Source organism: Hemiscyllium ocellatum, chromosome 21 (assembly GCF_020745735.1).
Source record: "Hemiscyllium ocellatum isolate sHemOce1 chromosome 21, sHemOce1.pat.X.cur, whole genome shotgun sequence".
Taxonomy (NCBI): domain Eukaryota; kingdom Metazoa; phylum Chordata; class Chondrichthyes; order Orectolobiformes; family Hemiscylliidae; genus Hemiscyllium; species Hemiscyllium ocellatum.
In genome coordinates, this window is record NC_083421.1 from 61,195,220 (window position 1) to 61,211,495 (window position 16,276).

The 16,276-nt window shown below is 51.3% G+C and overlaps 1 protein-coding gene across 3 annotated transcripts in view; it reads left to right on the forward strand.

Moving 5' to 3' along the window:
• Positions 1-15,584, forward strand: part of sh3glb2b (SH3-domain GRB2-like endophilin B2b) — a 120,812-nt gene extending 105,228 nt beyond the window's left edge. For all 3 annotated transcript variants that reach the window (XM_060841566.1, XM_060841565.1, XM_060841567.1), the window contains 4 exons: positions 1,356-1,445; positions 6,358-6,458; positions 11,179-11,410; positions 14,253-15,584. In XM_060841566.1, the coding sequence (XP_060697549.1) occupies positions 1,356-1,445; positions 6,358-6,458; positions 11,179-11,410; positions 14,253-14,360 (531 nt within the window). In that variant the 3' untranslated portion in view covers positions 14,361-15,584. The remainder of the gene's footprint in view (positions 1-1,355; positions 1,446-6,357; positions 6,459-11,178; positions 11,411-14,252) is intronic.
• The last annotated feature ends 692 nt before the right edge of the window (positions 15,585-16,276 follow it).

The window sequence follows — 16,276 nt, forward strand, 5'->3', positions numbered from 1 at the left end:
CCCCTTTCCCCCCTCTCCCCTTCCCCTCTCTCCCCTTCCCCCCCCTCCCCTTCCCCCCCTCTCTCCCTTCCCCCCCTCCCCTCCCCCCCCCTCTCCCCTTCCCCCCCTCTCCCCTTCCCCCCCTCTCCCCTTCCCCCCCCTCTCCCCTTCCCCCCCTCCCCTTCCCCCGTCTCCTCTCCCCTTCCCCCCCTCCTCCCCTTCCCCCCCTCTCCCCTTCCCCCCTCTCCCCTTCCCCCCCTCCTCCCCTTCCCCCCCCTCTCCCCCCCTCTCCCCTTCCCCCCCCTCTCCCCTTCCCCCCCTCTCCCCTTCCCCCTCTCTCCCCTTCCCCCCCCCTCTCCCCTTCCCCCCCCTCCCCTTCCCCCCCTCTCTCCTTCCCCCCCTCTCCCCTTCCCCCCTCTCCCCTTCCCCCTCTCTCCCCTTCCCCCCCTCTCCCCTTCCCCCTCTCTCCCTTTCCCCCTCTCTCCCTTTCCCCCTCTCTCCCTTTCCCCCTCTCTCCCCTTCCCCACTCTCCCCTTCCCCCACTCTCCCCTTCCCCCTCTCTCCCCTTCCCCCCCTCTCCCCTTCCCCTCTCTCCCCTTCCCCCTCTCCCCTTCCCCCCCTCTCCCCCTTCCCCCCCTCTCCCCTTCCCCTCTCTCCCCTTCCCCCCCCTCCCCTTCCCCCCCCTCTCTCCCCTTCCCCCCCTCTCCCCTTCCCCTCTCTCCCCTTCCCTTCTCCCCTTCCCCCCCCCCCCTCTCCCCTTCCCCCCCTCTCCCCTTCCCCTCTCTCCCCTTCCCCCCCCTCCCCTTCCCCCCCCTCTCTCCCCTTTCCCCCCCCTCCCCTTCCCCCCCCTCTCTCCCCTTCCCCCCCCTCTCTCCCCTTCCCCCCCTCTCCCTTCCCCCCCTCTCCCCTTCCCCCTCTCTCCCCTTCCCCCCCTCTCTCCCCTTCCCCCCCCCTCTCTCCCTTCCCCCTCTCCCCTTCCCCCCCTCTCCCCTTCCCCCCTCTCCCCTTCCCCCCCTCTCCCCTTCCCCCCCTCCCCTTCCCCCCCCCTCTCTCCCCTTCCCCCTCTCCCCTTCCCCCCCTCTCTCCCTTCCCCCCCTCCCCCCTCCCCCCCTCTCCCCTTCCCCCCCCCCCCCTCTCCCCTTCCCCCCCCTCCCCCCCCCCCCCCTCTCTCCCCTTCCCCCCCTCTCCCCTTCCTCCCCCTCTCTCCCCTTCCCCCCCTCTCTCCCCTTCCCCCCCCTCTCCCCTTCCCCCCTCTCTCCCCTTCCCCCCCTCTCCCCTTCCCCCCCCTCTCCCCTTCCCCCCCCTCTCCCCTTCCCCCCCTCTCTCCCCTTCCCCCCCCCTCTCCCCTCCCCCTCTTCCACCTTCTCCATTTACAGGCGGAACAGGAATTGCGACTGGCTCAGGCAGGGTTTGACCATCAGGCGGAGGTTACCAGGTTACTGCTGGAGGGTATCAGCAGCACTCACGTAAGTATCCTGACGTTTCCCTTGTCTTTGTGTTTTATAAGGTTCCTTCACAGCTCCTACAGTCAGCCTCTGGTGATGTGACCTAATAGAGTCATATAGCACGGAGACAGGCCCTTCGGCCCTACCCGTTCATGCTGACCAGGTTTCTTAAACTGAACCCGTCCCATTTGCCAGCACTTGACCCATATCCCTCTGAGCGAAAGTGTAAACTGCAGATTAGGGTCAAGATCAGAGTGTGGTGCTGGAAAAGCACAGCAGGTCAGGCAGCATCCGAGGAGCAGGAAAATCAATATTTTGGGCAAAAGCCCTTCGTCAGGAAACATATCCCTCTAAACCCTTCCTATTCATATACCCATCCAGATGCCTTTTAAATGCTGTAACTGTACCAGCCTCCACCACTTCCTCTGACAGCTCATTCCACACACACACCACCCTCTGTGTGAAAAGGTTGTCCCTCAGGTCCCTTTCAAATCTTTCCCCTCTCACCTTAAACCTATGCCCCTCTAGTTTTGGACTCCCCTACCTGGGAAAAAGACCTTGTCTATTTACCATATCCATGTCCCCCATGATTTTATAAACCTCTATAAGGTCACCCCTCAGCCTCCCACACTCCAGGGAAAACGGCCCCAGCCTGTTCAGCCTCTCCCTATAGCTCAAACCCTCCAACCCTGGCAATACCCTTCAATCTTAGTTTACTAATCTAAGTTTAGTAACATCCTTCTGATAGGAGGGAGACCAGAATTGTACACAGCACTAAAAGAGGCCGAGGGGAATTCTCTGAGGACTTGGGTTGGAATCCCATCACCGTGCCTTGTGAAATTTGATTTAATGGATCTGAATTATAATCTTAGTGTCAGTGACCACGACCACAGTATGACCAGTGATTGTAGTCAAAACCCATCTGGTTCACTAGTCTCCTTTAGGGAAGGAAATCTGCCAATTTACCTGCTCTGGCCTATATGTGACTCTAATCACCATAAGACATAGGGGCATAAATTAGGCCATTCGGCCCGTTAAGTCTACTTCACCATTCAATCATAGCTGGTAGGTTTTTCAACCCCATTTTCCTACTTTCTCCCTGTAGTCTTCGATCCTCTTGGCAATCAAGAACTTACCTATCTCTGTCTTGAATTTACTCAGTGACCTGGTCTCCCCAGTGGCCGTGAATTCCACAGATTCCCCACTCTCTGGCTGACGATGTTTCTCCTTATCTCTATTCTAAAAGGTCTTCCCTTTACTCTGACACTGTGTCCTCGGGTCCTTGTCCCTCCTACCAATGGAATCACCTTCCCAACACCCACGCTGTCCAGGCTGATCAGTATTCTCACTCAGCAATGTGTCTGATTTTCACCTGCCCTCTGACAAAGCCATTCACTTTGAGAGCAGCAACGCCCACATTCCATCAAAGAGAAAAAAATATAGTTTCCAGAAAACTGTCATCTCTGACACATGCATTGTGTTTACAGCACAATGTCAGACCATTCAGCCCGTCTGCTCCATGGTGGTGTTTCCTCCCCGCCCTCTCCCCTTCCCCTGATCTTCCGTTCTGGTGGGCTGTCTGCTCCACAATAAGGGCCATCACTTTCCCACCTCCCTCTTCCTGTACCAAAGAAGAGGCATGCAGGAATCAAAACCTCGTCTCTGTTTTTCTCTCTCTCTCTGCAGATACTCACAGACCTGCTGAGTTTCTCCAGAACTTCTGCTTTTATTCTGGTTCCCTGGTATGTGCAGTATTTTGCTTTCGTGTCTTTGGCTAGTTCCAGTCACAACTTGATGCGGTTTCTTTCAGTTCGAGATTATCTGCCAAGTCTGGAGTCCATCCTAAATGAAGCAGAAAAGAGGGTGACCATTTGGCCCATCTTGCTTTGAAAGAGACCCACTTCCTTACTCCCCTCCCTCACTCCCTCCACTGTCTTGCAGATTCTCCCCTCCTTCAAGTATTTCTTCAATTCTCTTTGAAAATCACAGTGGAAATTCTTTCACTTTATTCTCGGGCAGTGAATTCCCAACTCATCAAAATCCGACACAGAGAAAGGATTTCCCTTGCTCTCCTGCCTGGGTCTTTGGTGAATTACCTTGAATCTGTGTCTAATATAAAACAAAAAAAATTTGTGGATTCTGGAAATTTGAAACAAGAACAGAAATTGCTGGAGGAACTCAGCAGGTCTGGCTGCCTCTGTGGAGAGAGAAAACAGGGTTAATGTTTCAAGTGCTTAGGAAGGGTAACTGGACCCAACATTAATTCTGATTTCTCTCCACAGGTGCTGCCAGACCTGCTGAGTTTCTCCAGCAATTTCTGTTCTTGTTAACATTTCAGGTCCAATTCTGAGGAGGGGTCCCTGTACTTGAAACGTGATCTTTGCTTTCTCTCAATGAATGCTGCCAAACCTGCTGAGTTTCTCCAGCAATCTCTGTTTTTGTTTTAAATCTGTGCCTGTCTGGTTACCGACCCTCCTGTCAGTCCTCCCTATCTGTCATTTCCCCTGCCCACCCTGAATGAAATAACTTGCATAATTTGGAATGCTTCTATCAAAATCTGCCCTGAACCTAAAATAACAGCTGGAAATACAGGGGAAGAAGGGAGGGAGAGAAGACAAAGAGAAAGACAGCGAGAGAGAGAGAGACAGACAGAGACACATTTCAGGTCTGTGATCTCTGTCAGAACAAGGAAAGTTAGAGATGGAATCAGTTTTGAACAAGGGCTGAGGTCAAGGAAGACAAAAGGAAGGTCTAAGACAGATGGGAGAGACTGAAAGACAAGTGCTTGTTCTCCTGAGGATGCAAAGAAATGGTGATGGAGCTAGAAAGGAATGGGGAAACGATAGAGATGCCTACATTTTTTTTTCATTCATGGATTGAGGGTGTCACTGGCTAGGCCCGCATTTATTCCCCATCCCTCAGGGTAGTTAGGAGTGAACCACAGTGCTGTGGGTCTGGAGTCACGTGTAGGCCCAGACCAGGCTAGGATGGCAGTGTCCTCCCCTGAAGAACATTAGAGACCCAGATGGGGTTTTCCAATAATTGATAATGGATTCATGGTCATTGTTAGACTCTTAATTCCAGATTTGTATTGAATTCAGATTCCACCATCTGCCGTGGAAGGTTTCAATCCCAGAGCGGTAGCTGGACTCACGGCCCAGCGATGACACCGTAGGCTGGCCCCTCCCCTAGGTGCGCAGAAGCAGAAAGGAAACTGGCAACGGAAAGGGGAGGAATTAAAACGGAGACTGAGTTTACAGCCTGAAATGTTTGATGGTGAAAGGTGTAATTGGTGCTCAAATTGAAAAGGTGCAGTTTGTGCAGTTTTAACAGAGCTTCAGTGGAAAGCTGCCCCAGGCTGGGGACAGACAGACAGGTTATAACAGCAAGGCCGCTGGGAACCCGGCTCTGAGTGGAGGTGATCCGCAAAGGACTCATCCAGACTGTGTTTGCTCTCCCCACCCCCAGTTATCGAGCATCAAATACACTCTTAGACCGGATTGCATGCTCCCCCTGGAGGGAGAGTATGGAGCCTTAGACAGTGAGGAGGTTAAAGGACAGCGTTTGTGTGGGAAAAGTCATGAGGCTTTGGGGGTGAGAGAGGACTCAGTCAGACTTCCTATCTCGGTAACCTGGGATTTAGAAGATAACGGGTGATCTTGTCAAAATCTTCAGGAAACAACAGGGTAGATAAAGATTAACTATTCCCACTGGTCGGAGATTCTCGAACCGGGGCATAGTCTGAGAATTAGGGCCAGAGAGAAATATTAGGAAGCACTTCTGCACACACACAGACAGACAGACACACACAGACAGACAGACACACACAGACAGACAGACACACAGACACACACAGACACACACAGACACACACAGACACACACAGACAGACACACACACAGACACACACACACAGACACAGACACACACAGACACACACACACACAGACAGACACACACAGACAGACACACACAGACAGACACACACACACAGACACACACACACAGACAGACAGACACACACGCGCGCACACACACACACACACACACACAGACATCTCTGAGATATTTTTGTAAAACAAAGGTAATAAGGGATATGGGCCACGGGTAGAACCACAGATCAACCACTGAAGTGCGGAACAGGCTAGAGGGGCTGAATGGCCTACTCCTGTTGTTAACCTTCTCCCCACCTCTCAGATGTCCCTGGACTCTTGCCCAGCCCTGACTGGAATCTCTCGGCCGTTGGTGGCTGTATCCTTCATTGCTGAGGCCTTGAGTTCAGGATATCAGCCCCCCACCCCTGAAGGGGTCAGCCCCTCTGCATCACCCTCCTGCTTCAAGACATCGTTTCAGACCAAGGCTTTTGTCAGTCATCTGACCTGATCACATGACCTCATTTTGTTCCATGTGATGCTCCTGTAAATTGTCTTCCGACGTTGTGTCACGCCCTTATTGAGGGGCATCGATAGGATGAAGGCAGATAGTCTTTTTTCCCGGGGATGGGGAATTGAGAACTCGAGGGGATGGGTTTAAGGTGAGAGGGGAAACATTCAAGAAGGACCTGAGGGGCAACGTTTTTACACAGAGAGTGGTGTGTATATGGGATAGGCTGCCAGAGAAAGTGGCTGAGACAGGTACAATCACAACATTTAAAACCATTTGGATAGGTACATGGATGGGCAGGGTTTAGAGAGAGATGGACCAAATGTGAGTAATTGGAGATAACTGTGTGGGCACCATGTTCAGCACAGACCAGTTTGGGCTGCAGGGCTATATTACTCCATGACTCGCTGTTAAAGGTGCTCTGTAAATCGTTGCTATGTTTATTCCATGAGGTGAAGAGCAATGATCCAGGCATGTTTTGCTGGAAAGTTTGTTTGTTTGCAGAATTCTGAGTTCCTGATGATGTTTTAAAAGCAGTTGTTTCTCACAGACTAATCACCTCCGCTGCCTGCATGAGTTTGTAGAGGCACAGGGCACCTACTATGCCCAATGTTACCAGTATACCCTGGACCTGCAGAAACTCTTGAGCAGGTAAGGAGCTCCAGAAGGTTCCGGAAATTTACAGCATGGGTTTATGTGGGACTCCAGGGGGTGGTGTTCACAAAAGGTTTGTTCCCAGATCCCCCTGCCTTGTTCAGCAGCAATTCACCGAGACTCCTCAGGCAGCACCTTCCAAACCCACGCCCACTTCCATCCAGAAGGACAAGGGCAGCAGATATACGGGAACACCACCCCCTCAGAGACACTCCCCATCCTGACTTGGAAATATATCGACATCCCTCAGTGTCGCTGGGTCAGAATCCTGGAATTCCCTCCCTAAGGGCGTTGTGGGGCAACCCAAGGCACATGGACTGCAGTGGTTCCAGAAGGCAGCTCACCCCCACCTTCTCAAGGGGCAACTAGAGACGGCCAATAAATGCTGGGCTCAGCCAGTGATACCCATGTCCACTGAATAAAGTTTTAAAAGCCCTCATTGGGGAAGGGCTTTTGATTAAAATTCTTCCTACACTCCTCACATGTCACTTTGCAAATTACTCATACATTATGCCCCAGAGTGTTAATTCTCAACCACAGTAGTTCCAGCTGCGTACTGTGAAGATTATTTCATTGATTGCTCTGAACTCTGTTCCCCAGCCACTGCTCTGCCCCATCCCTCTCCCTGCTCTCGGGGTGAGGGGTGAGGTGGGACCACGCTCTGCCCCATCCCTCTCCCTGCTCTCGGGGTGAGGTGGGACCACGCTCTGCCCCATCCCTCTCCCTGCTCTCGGGGTGAGGTGGGACCACGCTCTGCCCCATCCCTCTCCCTGCTCTCGGGGTGAGGGGTGAGGTGGGACCACGCTCTGCCCCATCCCTCTCCCTGCTCTCGGGGCTCGGGGTGAGGTGGGACCAAGCTCCTTGTGGCCTTGATGTCACCTTTGATGCTGAGCTAAGCTTCCAGTTGCCTGCACCATCACTGGAGCCACCTGTTAGAGCCTCCCCACCTCCCCACCCTCCCACCGTCTCTAAACTCACCAGGCACCGGTCACCAGGCACTGGGTACCCTCATTGAAAACACATGTTGTAAATCACTGTGTGACCGGGCAAGGAACCCCAACTACTAATAAACATAGACAGTGACCATCAACCCCTTCTCTCTCTCTCTCTCTCTCTCTCTGTCTCTGTCTCTGTCTCTGTCTCTGATTTCACACAGAGTCATACAGCGCAGAAACAGACCCTTCAGTCTAACTCATCCGCACAGACCAGACATCCCAATTTGACTTAGTCCCATTTGCCAGCATTTGGCCCATATCCCTCCAAACCCTTCCTATCCATATTACCGTCCAGATGCCTTTTAAATGTTGCAATTGTACCAGCCTCCACCACATCCTCTGGCAGCTCATTCCATACACGTACCACCCTCTGTGTGAAAACGGTGCCCCTTAGGTCTCTTTTAAATCTTTCCCCTCTCACCCTGAACCTATGCCCTCTAGTTTTGGAGTCCTTGACCCCAGGGAAAAGACCTTGTCTATTTACCCTATCCATGCCCTTCATGATTTTATAAACCTCTATAAGGTCACCCCTCAGCCTCTGATGCTCCAGGGAAAACTGCCCAGCCTGTTCAACCTCTGCCTTCAGCTCAAACCCTCTCTGATCCCTCTCTTTCTCTCTCCTTCTCTCTCTCTCAGCTCTTTCGCTGTCATTTTGTTCCTTTCTTTCTCACCTGCTCTCCCCTTTCTATCTGTCTCTCTCACATCTTTTTCTCTGTCCCCCTTTCTCTGTAACTCCCTCCAACTCACCCGAGTGTTTCTCTCTTTGCCCCTTGCTCTCACTGTCTTACCCCTTGCTATTCTCTTTCTCTCGCTCTCTCTCTCCCTCCCCCTCTTTCTCTTTCCCTCTCTCTCCCCCCACTCCCCTCTCTCTCTCACTCTCTCCTACCCCTTCTCTCTCTCTCTACCCCCCCACACTCCTCTCTCTCTCTCTCTCTCTCTCTCTCTCTCCTACCCCTTCTCTCTCTCCTACCCCTTCTCTCTCTCTCTCTCTCTCTATCTCTCTATCTCTCTTCCCCCCCCCACTCCCCTCTCTCTCTCTCTCTCGCTCTCTCTCTGTCCCTCTCTTCCCCCCCCACTCTCTCTCTGTCTCTCTCTCTCTCTCTCTCTCTCTCTGTGTCTGTCTGTCTGTCTCTCTCTCTCTCTCTCCCTCCTACCCCTTCTCTCTCTCTCTCTCTCTTCCCCCACCCCACTCCCCTCTCTCTGTCTCTCTCGCTCTCTCTCTCTCCCTCTCTCCCCCCCCCCCACTCCTCTCTCTCTCTCTCTCTCTCTCTCTCTCTCTCTGTGCCTGTGTAATGTTAAATGATGAGAGCAATTGCAGAGACGGGGTCAATCCGATGATAACCAGGAATCCGTTGTGACTCAGAGTGAACAAAAGGGGGTTGGGGGGAGAAACACCTGGGGACAGACCAGGACCCAATGTTTACAATTCATAGGGTGGGCGTGGAGCCCTCAGTGACCTCTCAGGGGCTTTGGGGGAGAGGGGGTAGCAACGTTGACCTGGAAATACCTTTCTAACCTCGCTGTGATTTTTATTTCATGCTCCCAGCTCCAATACAGAAATGTAAGTACACATCTGGGTTTGTGATTTTTCATTATTGATTTGCAGGATGGAGACGTTTCTGGCCAGGCCAGCATTTACAGCCCATCCCTAATTGCCCAAGGGGTAGTTAAGAGTCAACCCCATTGCTGTGGGTCTGGAGTCACGTGTAGGCCAGACCAGGTACACGCTAGGATATAAAGACATTAGTGAACCAGATGGGTTTTTCCAACAATTAACAATAGTCTCACGGTCACCTTAATTCAAGATTCTTTATTGAATTCACATTCCACCATCTGCCACAGTGGGATTTGAACCTGGGTCCCCAGAGTCTCTAGATGAACAGCTGAGTGATAATACCACCAGGCCATTGCCTCCACAGTGTGGTGTAGAAGCCTCTGATGTTAAAAGCTCCTGGTCATGACTCTCTGATAAGACCCCCCCGCACCTTCTCGCGCACTGCAGCACACAGAGAGTGCGGTTAATTCTGATCAGTCTCAGCCTCCCATCCGCTGGACCACCCTGAACCCAACCTCCCTGGGTCTGGTTTTGTTTACATGCCCAGTTTGAGAAAAGGTTTCTCTTCCCGAACAGCGACTAGATGTATGCCCCTTGGTTGTCTGCACAACAGCGCAATATTTTATGAATATTCTCCACAATCCAAACCAAACACTGTCCGAGCAGCATTCCCAGGAGGCCAGACGTCCAGAAAACAAATCTTCTGGAAATTCCACCTCCTCGTACGTTTACATGGAGAGAAAGGGAGAGAGCTTCGCATTTATATAGCACCTTTCCCAGCCTCAATATGATCAAACGTGCTTTGCGGTCAGTCACGTAGTTTCGAGGCAGTCACTGTTGGAATGCATGAATCGCAGCAGCCAACTCTGGCACAGCAAGGTCCCACACGATATTATACAGCAGTGGGCAGATGACCCAATGTTTGTGATTGGGGGTTAAGTGTTGTCCCCACGACACTGTGTGAATCTTCTCGGATTCTCTTTGAAACACGATATTCAGGGAATCTGTCACATCAGCTGGGAATAGCACATGGAGCCTGGATCTAACAATAACTCCATAATACGGCAAATCTGTCAGTGCGGCGCTCCCTCAGCACTGACCCTCCGACAGTGCGGCGCTCCCTCAGCACTGACCCTCCGACTGTGCGGCACTCCCTCAGCACTGACCCATCGACAGTGCGGCACTCCCTCAGCACTGACCCTCCGACAGTGCGGCACTCCCTCAGCACTGACCCTCCGACAGTGCGGCACTCCCTCAGCACTGACCCTCCGACAGTGCGGCACTCCCTCAGCACTGACCCTCCGACAGTGCGGCACTCCCTCAGCACTGACCCTCCGACAGTGCGGCACTTCCTCAGCACTGACCCTCCGACAGTGCGGCACTTCCTCAGCACTGACCCTCCGACTGTGCGGCACTCCCTCATCACTGACCCTCCGACAGTGCCCACTCCCTCAGCACTGACCCTCCAACAGTGTGGCACTCCCTCATCACTGACCCATCGACAGTGCGGCACTCCCTCAGCACTGACCCTCCGACAGTGCGGCACTCCCTCAGCACTGACCCTCTGACAGTGCGGCACTCCCTCAGCACTGACCCTCCGACAGTGCGGCACTCCCTCAGCACTGACCCTCCGACAGTGCGGCACTTCCTCAGCACTGACCCTCCGACAGTGCGGCACTCCCTCCTCACTGACTAATCGACAGTGCCCACTCCCTCAGCACTGACCCTCCGACAGTGCGGCACTCCCTCAGCACTGACCCTCCGACAGTGCGGCACTCCCTCAGCACTGACCCTCCGACAGTGCGGCACTTCCTCAGCACTGACCCTCCGACTGTGCGGCACTCCCTCATCACTGACTAATCGACAGTGCCCACTCCCTCAGCACTGACCCTCCGACAGTGCGGCACTCCCTCAGCACTGACCCTCCGACAGTGCGGCACTCCCTCAGCACTGACCCTCCGACAGTGCGGCACTCCCTCAGCACTGACCCTCCGACAGTGCGGCACTCCCTCAGCACTGACCCTCCGACAGTGCGGCACTCCCTCAGCACTGACCCTCCGACAGTGCGGCACTCCCTCAGCACTGACCCTCCGACAGTGCGGCACTCCCTCAGCACTGACCCTATGGTTCTGCCTAATAAAGGAGGTGTCCTATTTGTTGATTTCAGGTTTCCTGGGACGTTTGTGGGGAACACTGACAAACCAGTTCCGCCCCACGGGGCCTCCCCATCTGCTGCCACCATCCCAGTTGTTCCATCGTTAGCGGGGCCGTGTAACCCCACACAGTCCTCGGTGGGTTTTCCGGAGGTTAGCCCCCCATCCAGTGGGACGAGGAGGGCCCGGGTGCTCTATGATTACGACGCAGCCGACTCCAGTGAGCTCCAACTACTGGCCGATGAGGTTAGTGTCTTACACGTGAGTTTGCCCCTCCCCAGTATAACCTACTCTCTTACATCACCTGCTCTCCAGCTGTGTAACCCTCCCCCCTCCCCAGGGCCTTTCTCATGAGTCTAACATTTCAGATTTATCTTGTAGCTGAGGTGTGGAGTAGCTGTGATCTCTTTGAAGGTCTGAATCAGCTTCAGGGTTAAATGTCCCCCTGCCATTTTAATGGCCAAGTCTTCAGGTGTCTTTGTATTAATGATGTGGAAGTGTCAGTGTTGGGCTGGGGTGGACAAAGTTTAAAGATCACACAACACCAGGCTCTCTCAGAGAGACGTTCCGTTGCTGCTCCTTTGTCTGAAAGCTTGTGATTTCAAATAAACCTGTTGGACGAGATCCTGATGATTCCTGATCAAGGGCTTTTGCCCGAAACGTTGCTTTTCCTGCTCCTCAGATGTTGCCTGGCTGGCTGTGCTTTTCCAGCATCTCTCTGCTCTTGATTATAACCTGGTGTCGTCTGACTTTGGACTTTGTATTAATGAGTCCCTATAGAGTCCTACAGCACAGAAACAGACCCTTCAGTTTAACCAGTCCCCATGCTGACCATAATCCCAAACTGAACTAGTCCCACCTGCCTGCGTTTGGCCCATATCTCTCTAAATCCTTCCTTATTCATGAACTTGTCTTTTAGAACATGGATGATGATGGGATAGTGTAGGGGGACGAGCTGAGAATATTTCACAGGTCGGTGCAACATCGAGGGTCGAAGGGCCTGTTCTGTTCTGTGTTGTTCCACATTCTATGTCCCATAAATATGGTGACTGCACCTACATCCTCCACTTTATACCTACTACCTTTTCAGATAAGGAGGTATCTCATTGTCAGCTGCTTCCCAAATAGACTTGGCACTTCTCTCGTTTGACTTTTCCCTCTGTCAAAGGTTCCTGATTCAGCCCCCAGCCCCCCAGCCCCCAGCCCAATATCACTGGTGTCCCAGTTTTAAGCTTTAGAATTGTACAGAGGAGAATCGCTGTTGGTGATGATGTATAACCAGAGCTGGCAAAGCTGACATATTCTCTTCACATCAGGCCTCAGTTTTATTTCTGTTTTATATGCTGGTATAATTATGACCTACCCGCACCTCTCCAACAAGTTAAAATCAAAAGTTTTGAAACTGAAACGTTTTTCAGCATAAGCAGTGTTGAGTGCCTTTCCGTAACACCATCGTGGGTCTACCCACAGCACATGGACTGCAGCGGTTCAAGAAGGCACCTTCTCAAGGGGTAATATTCAGCCAGTGATGCCGATATCCATGATAGAATAAGCAAAGTCACCATAGTCCTTCCAGGATCATCAGGGTACTCTCCCATGAGAGACCGACAACTGCTGGTGGTTTAACCTGAGGGTCAACACACCTCAGGCAAGGGGGGAAGAGGTTGACGTTTGGATACAGAACTGGCTCAAAGGTAGAAGACAGAGGGTGGTGGTGGAGGGTTGTTTTTCAGACTGGAGGCCTGTGACCAGTGGAGTGCCACAAGGATCGGTGCTGGGTCCTCTACTTTTTGTCATTTATATAAATGATTTGGATGTGAGCATAAGAGGTACAGTTAGTAAGTTTGCAGATGACACCAAAATTGGAGGTGTAGTGGACAGCGATCTGGACCAGATGGGCCAATGGGTCGTGAAGTGGCAGGTGGAGTTTAATTCAGATAAATGCGAGGTGCTGCATTTTGGGAAAGTAAATCTTAGCAGGACTTATACACTTAATGGTAAGGTCCCAGGGAGTGTTGCTGAACAGAGACCTTGGAATGCAGGTTCATAGCTCCTTGAAAGTGGAGTCGCAGGTCGATAGGATAGTGAAGGCGGTGTTTGGTATGCTTTCCTTTATTGGTCAGAGTATTGAGTACAAGAGTTGGGAGGGTCATGTTGCAGCTGTACAGGACATTGGTTAGGCCATTGTTGGAATATTGCGTTCAATTCTGGTCTCCTTCCTATCAAAAAGATGTTGTGAAACTTGAAAAGGTTCAGAAAAGATTTACAAGGATGTTGCCAGGGTTGGAGGGTTTGAGCTACAGGGAGAGGCTGAACAGGCTGGGGCTGTTTTCCCTGGAGCGTCGGAGGCTGAGGGGTGACCTTTAAGAGGTTTATAAAATCATGAGGGGTATAGATAGGATAAATAGACAAAGTCTTTTCCCTGGGATCGGGGAGTCCAGAACTAGAGGGCATAGATTTAAGGTGAGAGGGGAAAGATATAAAAGAGACCTAAGGGGCAACTTTTTCACGCAGAGAGTGGTACGTGTATGGAATGAGCTGCCAGAGGAAGTGGTGGAGGCTGGTACAATTACAACATTTAAGGGGCATTTGGATGGGTATATGAATAGGAAGGGTTTGGAGGGATATGGGCCGGGTGTTGGCAGGTGGAACTAGATTGGGTTGGGATATCTGGTCATTATGGACGGAAGGGTCTGTTTCCGTGCTGTACATCTCTATGGCTCTATGACAAGGAGAGTCCTTCGTGGTAACCTGAGTTGGAATTGAACCCATGCTGTTGTTGTCATTCTGCATCACAAAGCAGCCATCCAGCCAACTGGGCTAACCAATAAAACAAATTTTAAAAAGGATGGAGGAAATATTTGGGTCAGGATGTAAATCAGAATACGTTTTGCCCTTATTTCTATTTGTTTCTAAATTTCCAATGGAGAAAGCCTATGTCAACATGTCACACTATAGTGCCACCTCTGGCAGGAGGCTGCATTACAGCCTCTCCTAAAGAAGTTAGAACGTGAACAAGAGGTGTAAGATGTTTATGAATCGATGAATCTAACTGAGTGTTGTTTTGTCCTTCTTCAAATCTGTGTAGCTCATCACGGTGTACAGTCTACCAGGAATGGATTCTGATTGGCTGATGGGTGAAAAGGGAACGAAGAAAGGGAAGGTTCCAGTCACTTACCTGGAGCTGCTGAATTAGGGATCCCATCAGGACTTTCCATTGGAGGATTGACCCTTGCAAAAAGACCACATTAACATTTCCCAGTCGTGTTCTGTTGATTCCTAATATCATGACCAACATTTTTTTTTATTTGTTGACTTTGATTGCAGCAGGAAGCTTTAAAAGAAATTGCAAAGGTTACTTTTAAATTGTTTCATTTCCAGGAATTTAAACGCATCACTGATCGTGTATTTAACATGTTAAGTTGTGATGAAACAGTTTGGACCACGCGCTTAGCAAAACCTGATATAACTTAAAACCAAATGGGCACATTCCCTGGGGACAGGCTGTGAGGGATACTGCCGAAGTACGGTTAGTTAGAGCGACTTTTGGGTAGTCTGTACACACTGAACACTCTGTCAAGGGATGACGTAATCGTGATAAGTCACAGAATGTCACACCTCCATTCATCCACACGTTCCCCAGTATGGTTAGAAATCTGGAGCCAGAGAGAGAGAGAGACCAGGGAAAGGTTCAGTTTGCAGCTATTATGGGATACCTGGAGTCTACTCTGCACAAGTACATGTCCTTTTCTCTCTGGCAATGTGTAATTTTAACTCCTGCAGGTAGAACTCTTCACTGAGACACCATTGAGTCTTTATAAGTCCACGTTGCTGTGTGTAAGTCGCAGTGGGATAGGGCTCCTGCCTGTGGGTCACCTGGAAGGAGAAATTTGGAACGTTCCAAAATCGAGGAAGGCAGATAGCTGCTACTCGCCTCCACACTTCCTTTCTATTGGCCGGCCCTGCCATCCTGAAACTGTCTCAGGCACTCACCTCTTGATGACGAGAGATTTCAGGCGTTAATTGTATTTTCTTAATTCCATGCTCACCAAATTCAGAGTAGGGTCAAAGCCCACTTTACTCTCAAATTCCCTTTTGTAATTTTGTTTTATTTTTGAGCTAATTGTTTCATATTAGAGGTGGGTTGCTTTGTGCAAGTTTATAGATTTGAATGCTTTTGGGAAGGATACTGGATATCTATCAAGAGTCCTCATCTCCAGCTCGTTCAATAAACTGTCCACACTCCCTGTGTAAATGTATAGTGCTTGCAAGGTACTGGTTGTATGTTCATTCCCTGGTCCGTATTGTCTGCATTGACTGTATGAACTCCTTCAATTTGAGTGTATTTGCTGCCTGTTTCAGCTGTTCTATGCATAGTGACTGACCTTTAAAGATTAATAAAGCATTGAATTCACACTGACTCTCGCTCTCAACAATACTGGCTCCAGCACGTTACAGCTTCTCAGACTCTCAGGATTCAGTCGTTTCACACCAGCTGCTATCACGTCAATGGAAACCAGAGAAACCGTTCCTTCGGCCCTTTGCCAAGCCGAACCAGCCACCTAACTATTCTCTAATCCCATCTTCCAGCACGTGGTGCATAGCCTTGGCATCACAAGTGCCCATCTAAATCCCTCTTCGAGGTGAGGAGGGTTTCTGCCTCTGCCCCACCCCCTGCTACTTTCCAGGCAGTGAGTTCCAGACTCCCACCACCTTCTGGGAGAAAGCTTTTACTTCGTGTCCTCTCCAAATCTCCTGCCCCTTGCCTTCAATCTATGCCCCTTGGCCCCTCTACTAAGGGGAAAAGTTTCTCCTTATCTGTTTGCCTCATCATTTGAAACTTGGCCGTCATGCTCCCACCGCTCCCCCTCCCCCTTCAATCTCCTCTGTTCTGAGGTAAACAACTCCAGTCTGTCCAATCTCCTTGTATAAGTGAAACCCTCCAGCCCAGATCATGGCCTGGGTGCTGTCCTCTGCACCCACTCCAGTGTGATCACCTCCAGGTCACTGCCACTTCACCATGGTTCAGGCATCTCTTCATATCGACAGGAGCAAGGCTTGAGCATGCCCCATTATTTATTAATCTCTGATCTGATGGAGCGTTACCTACAC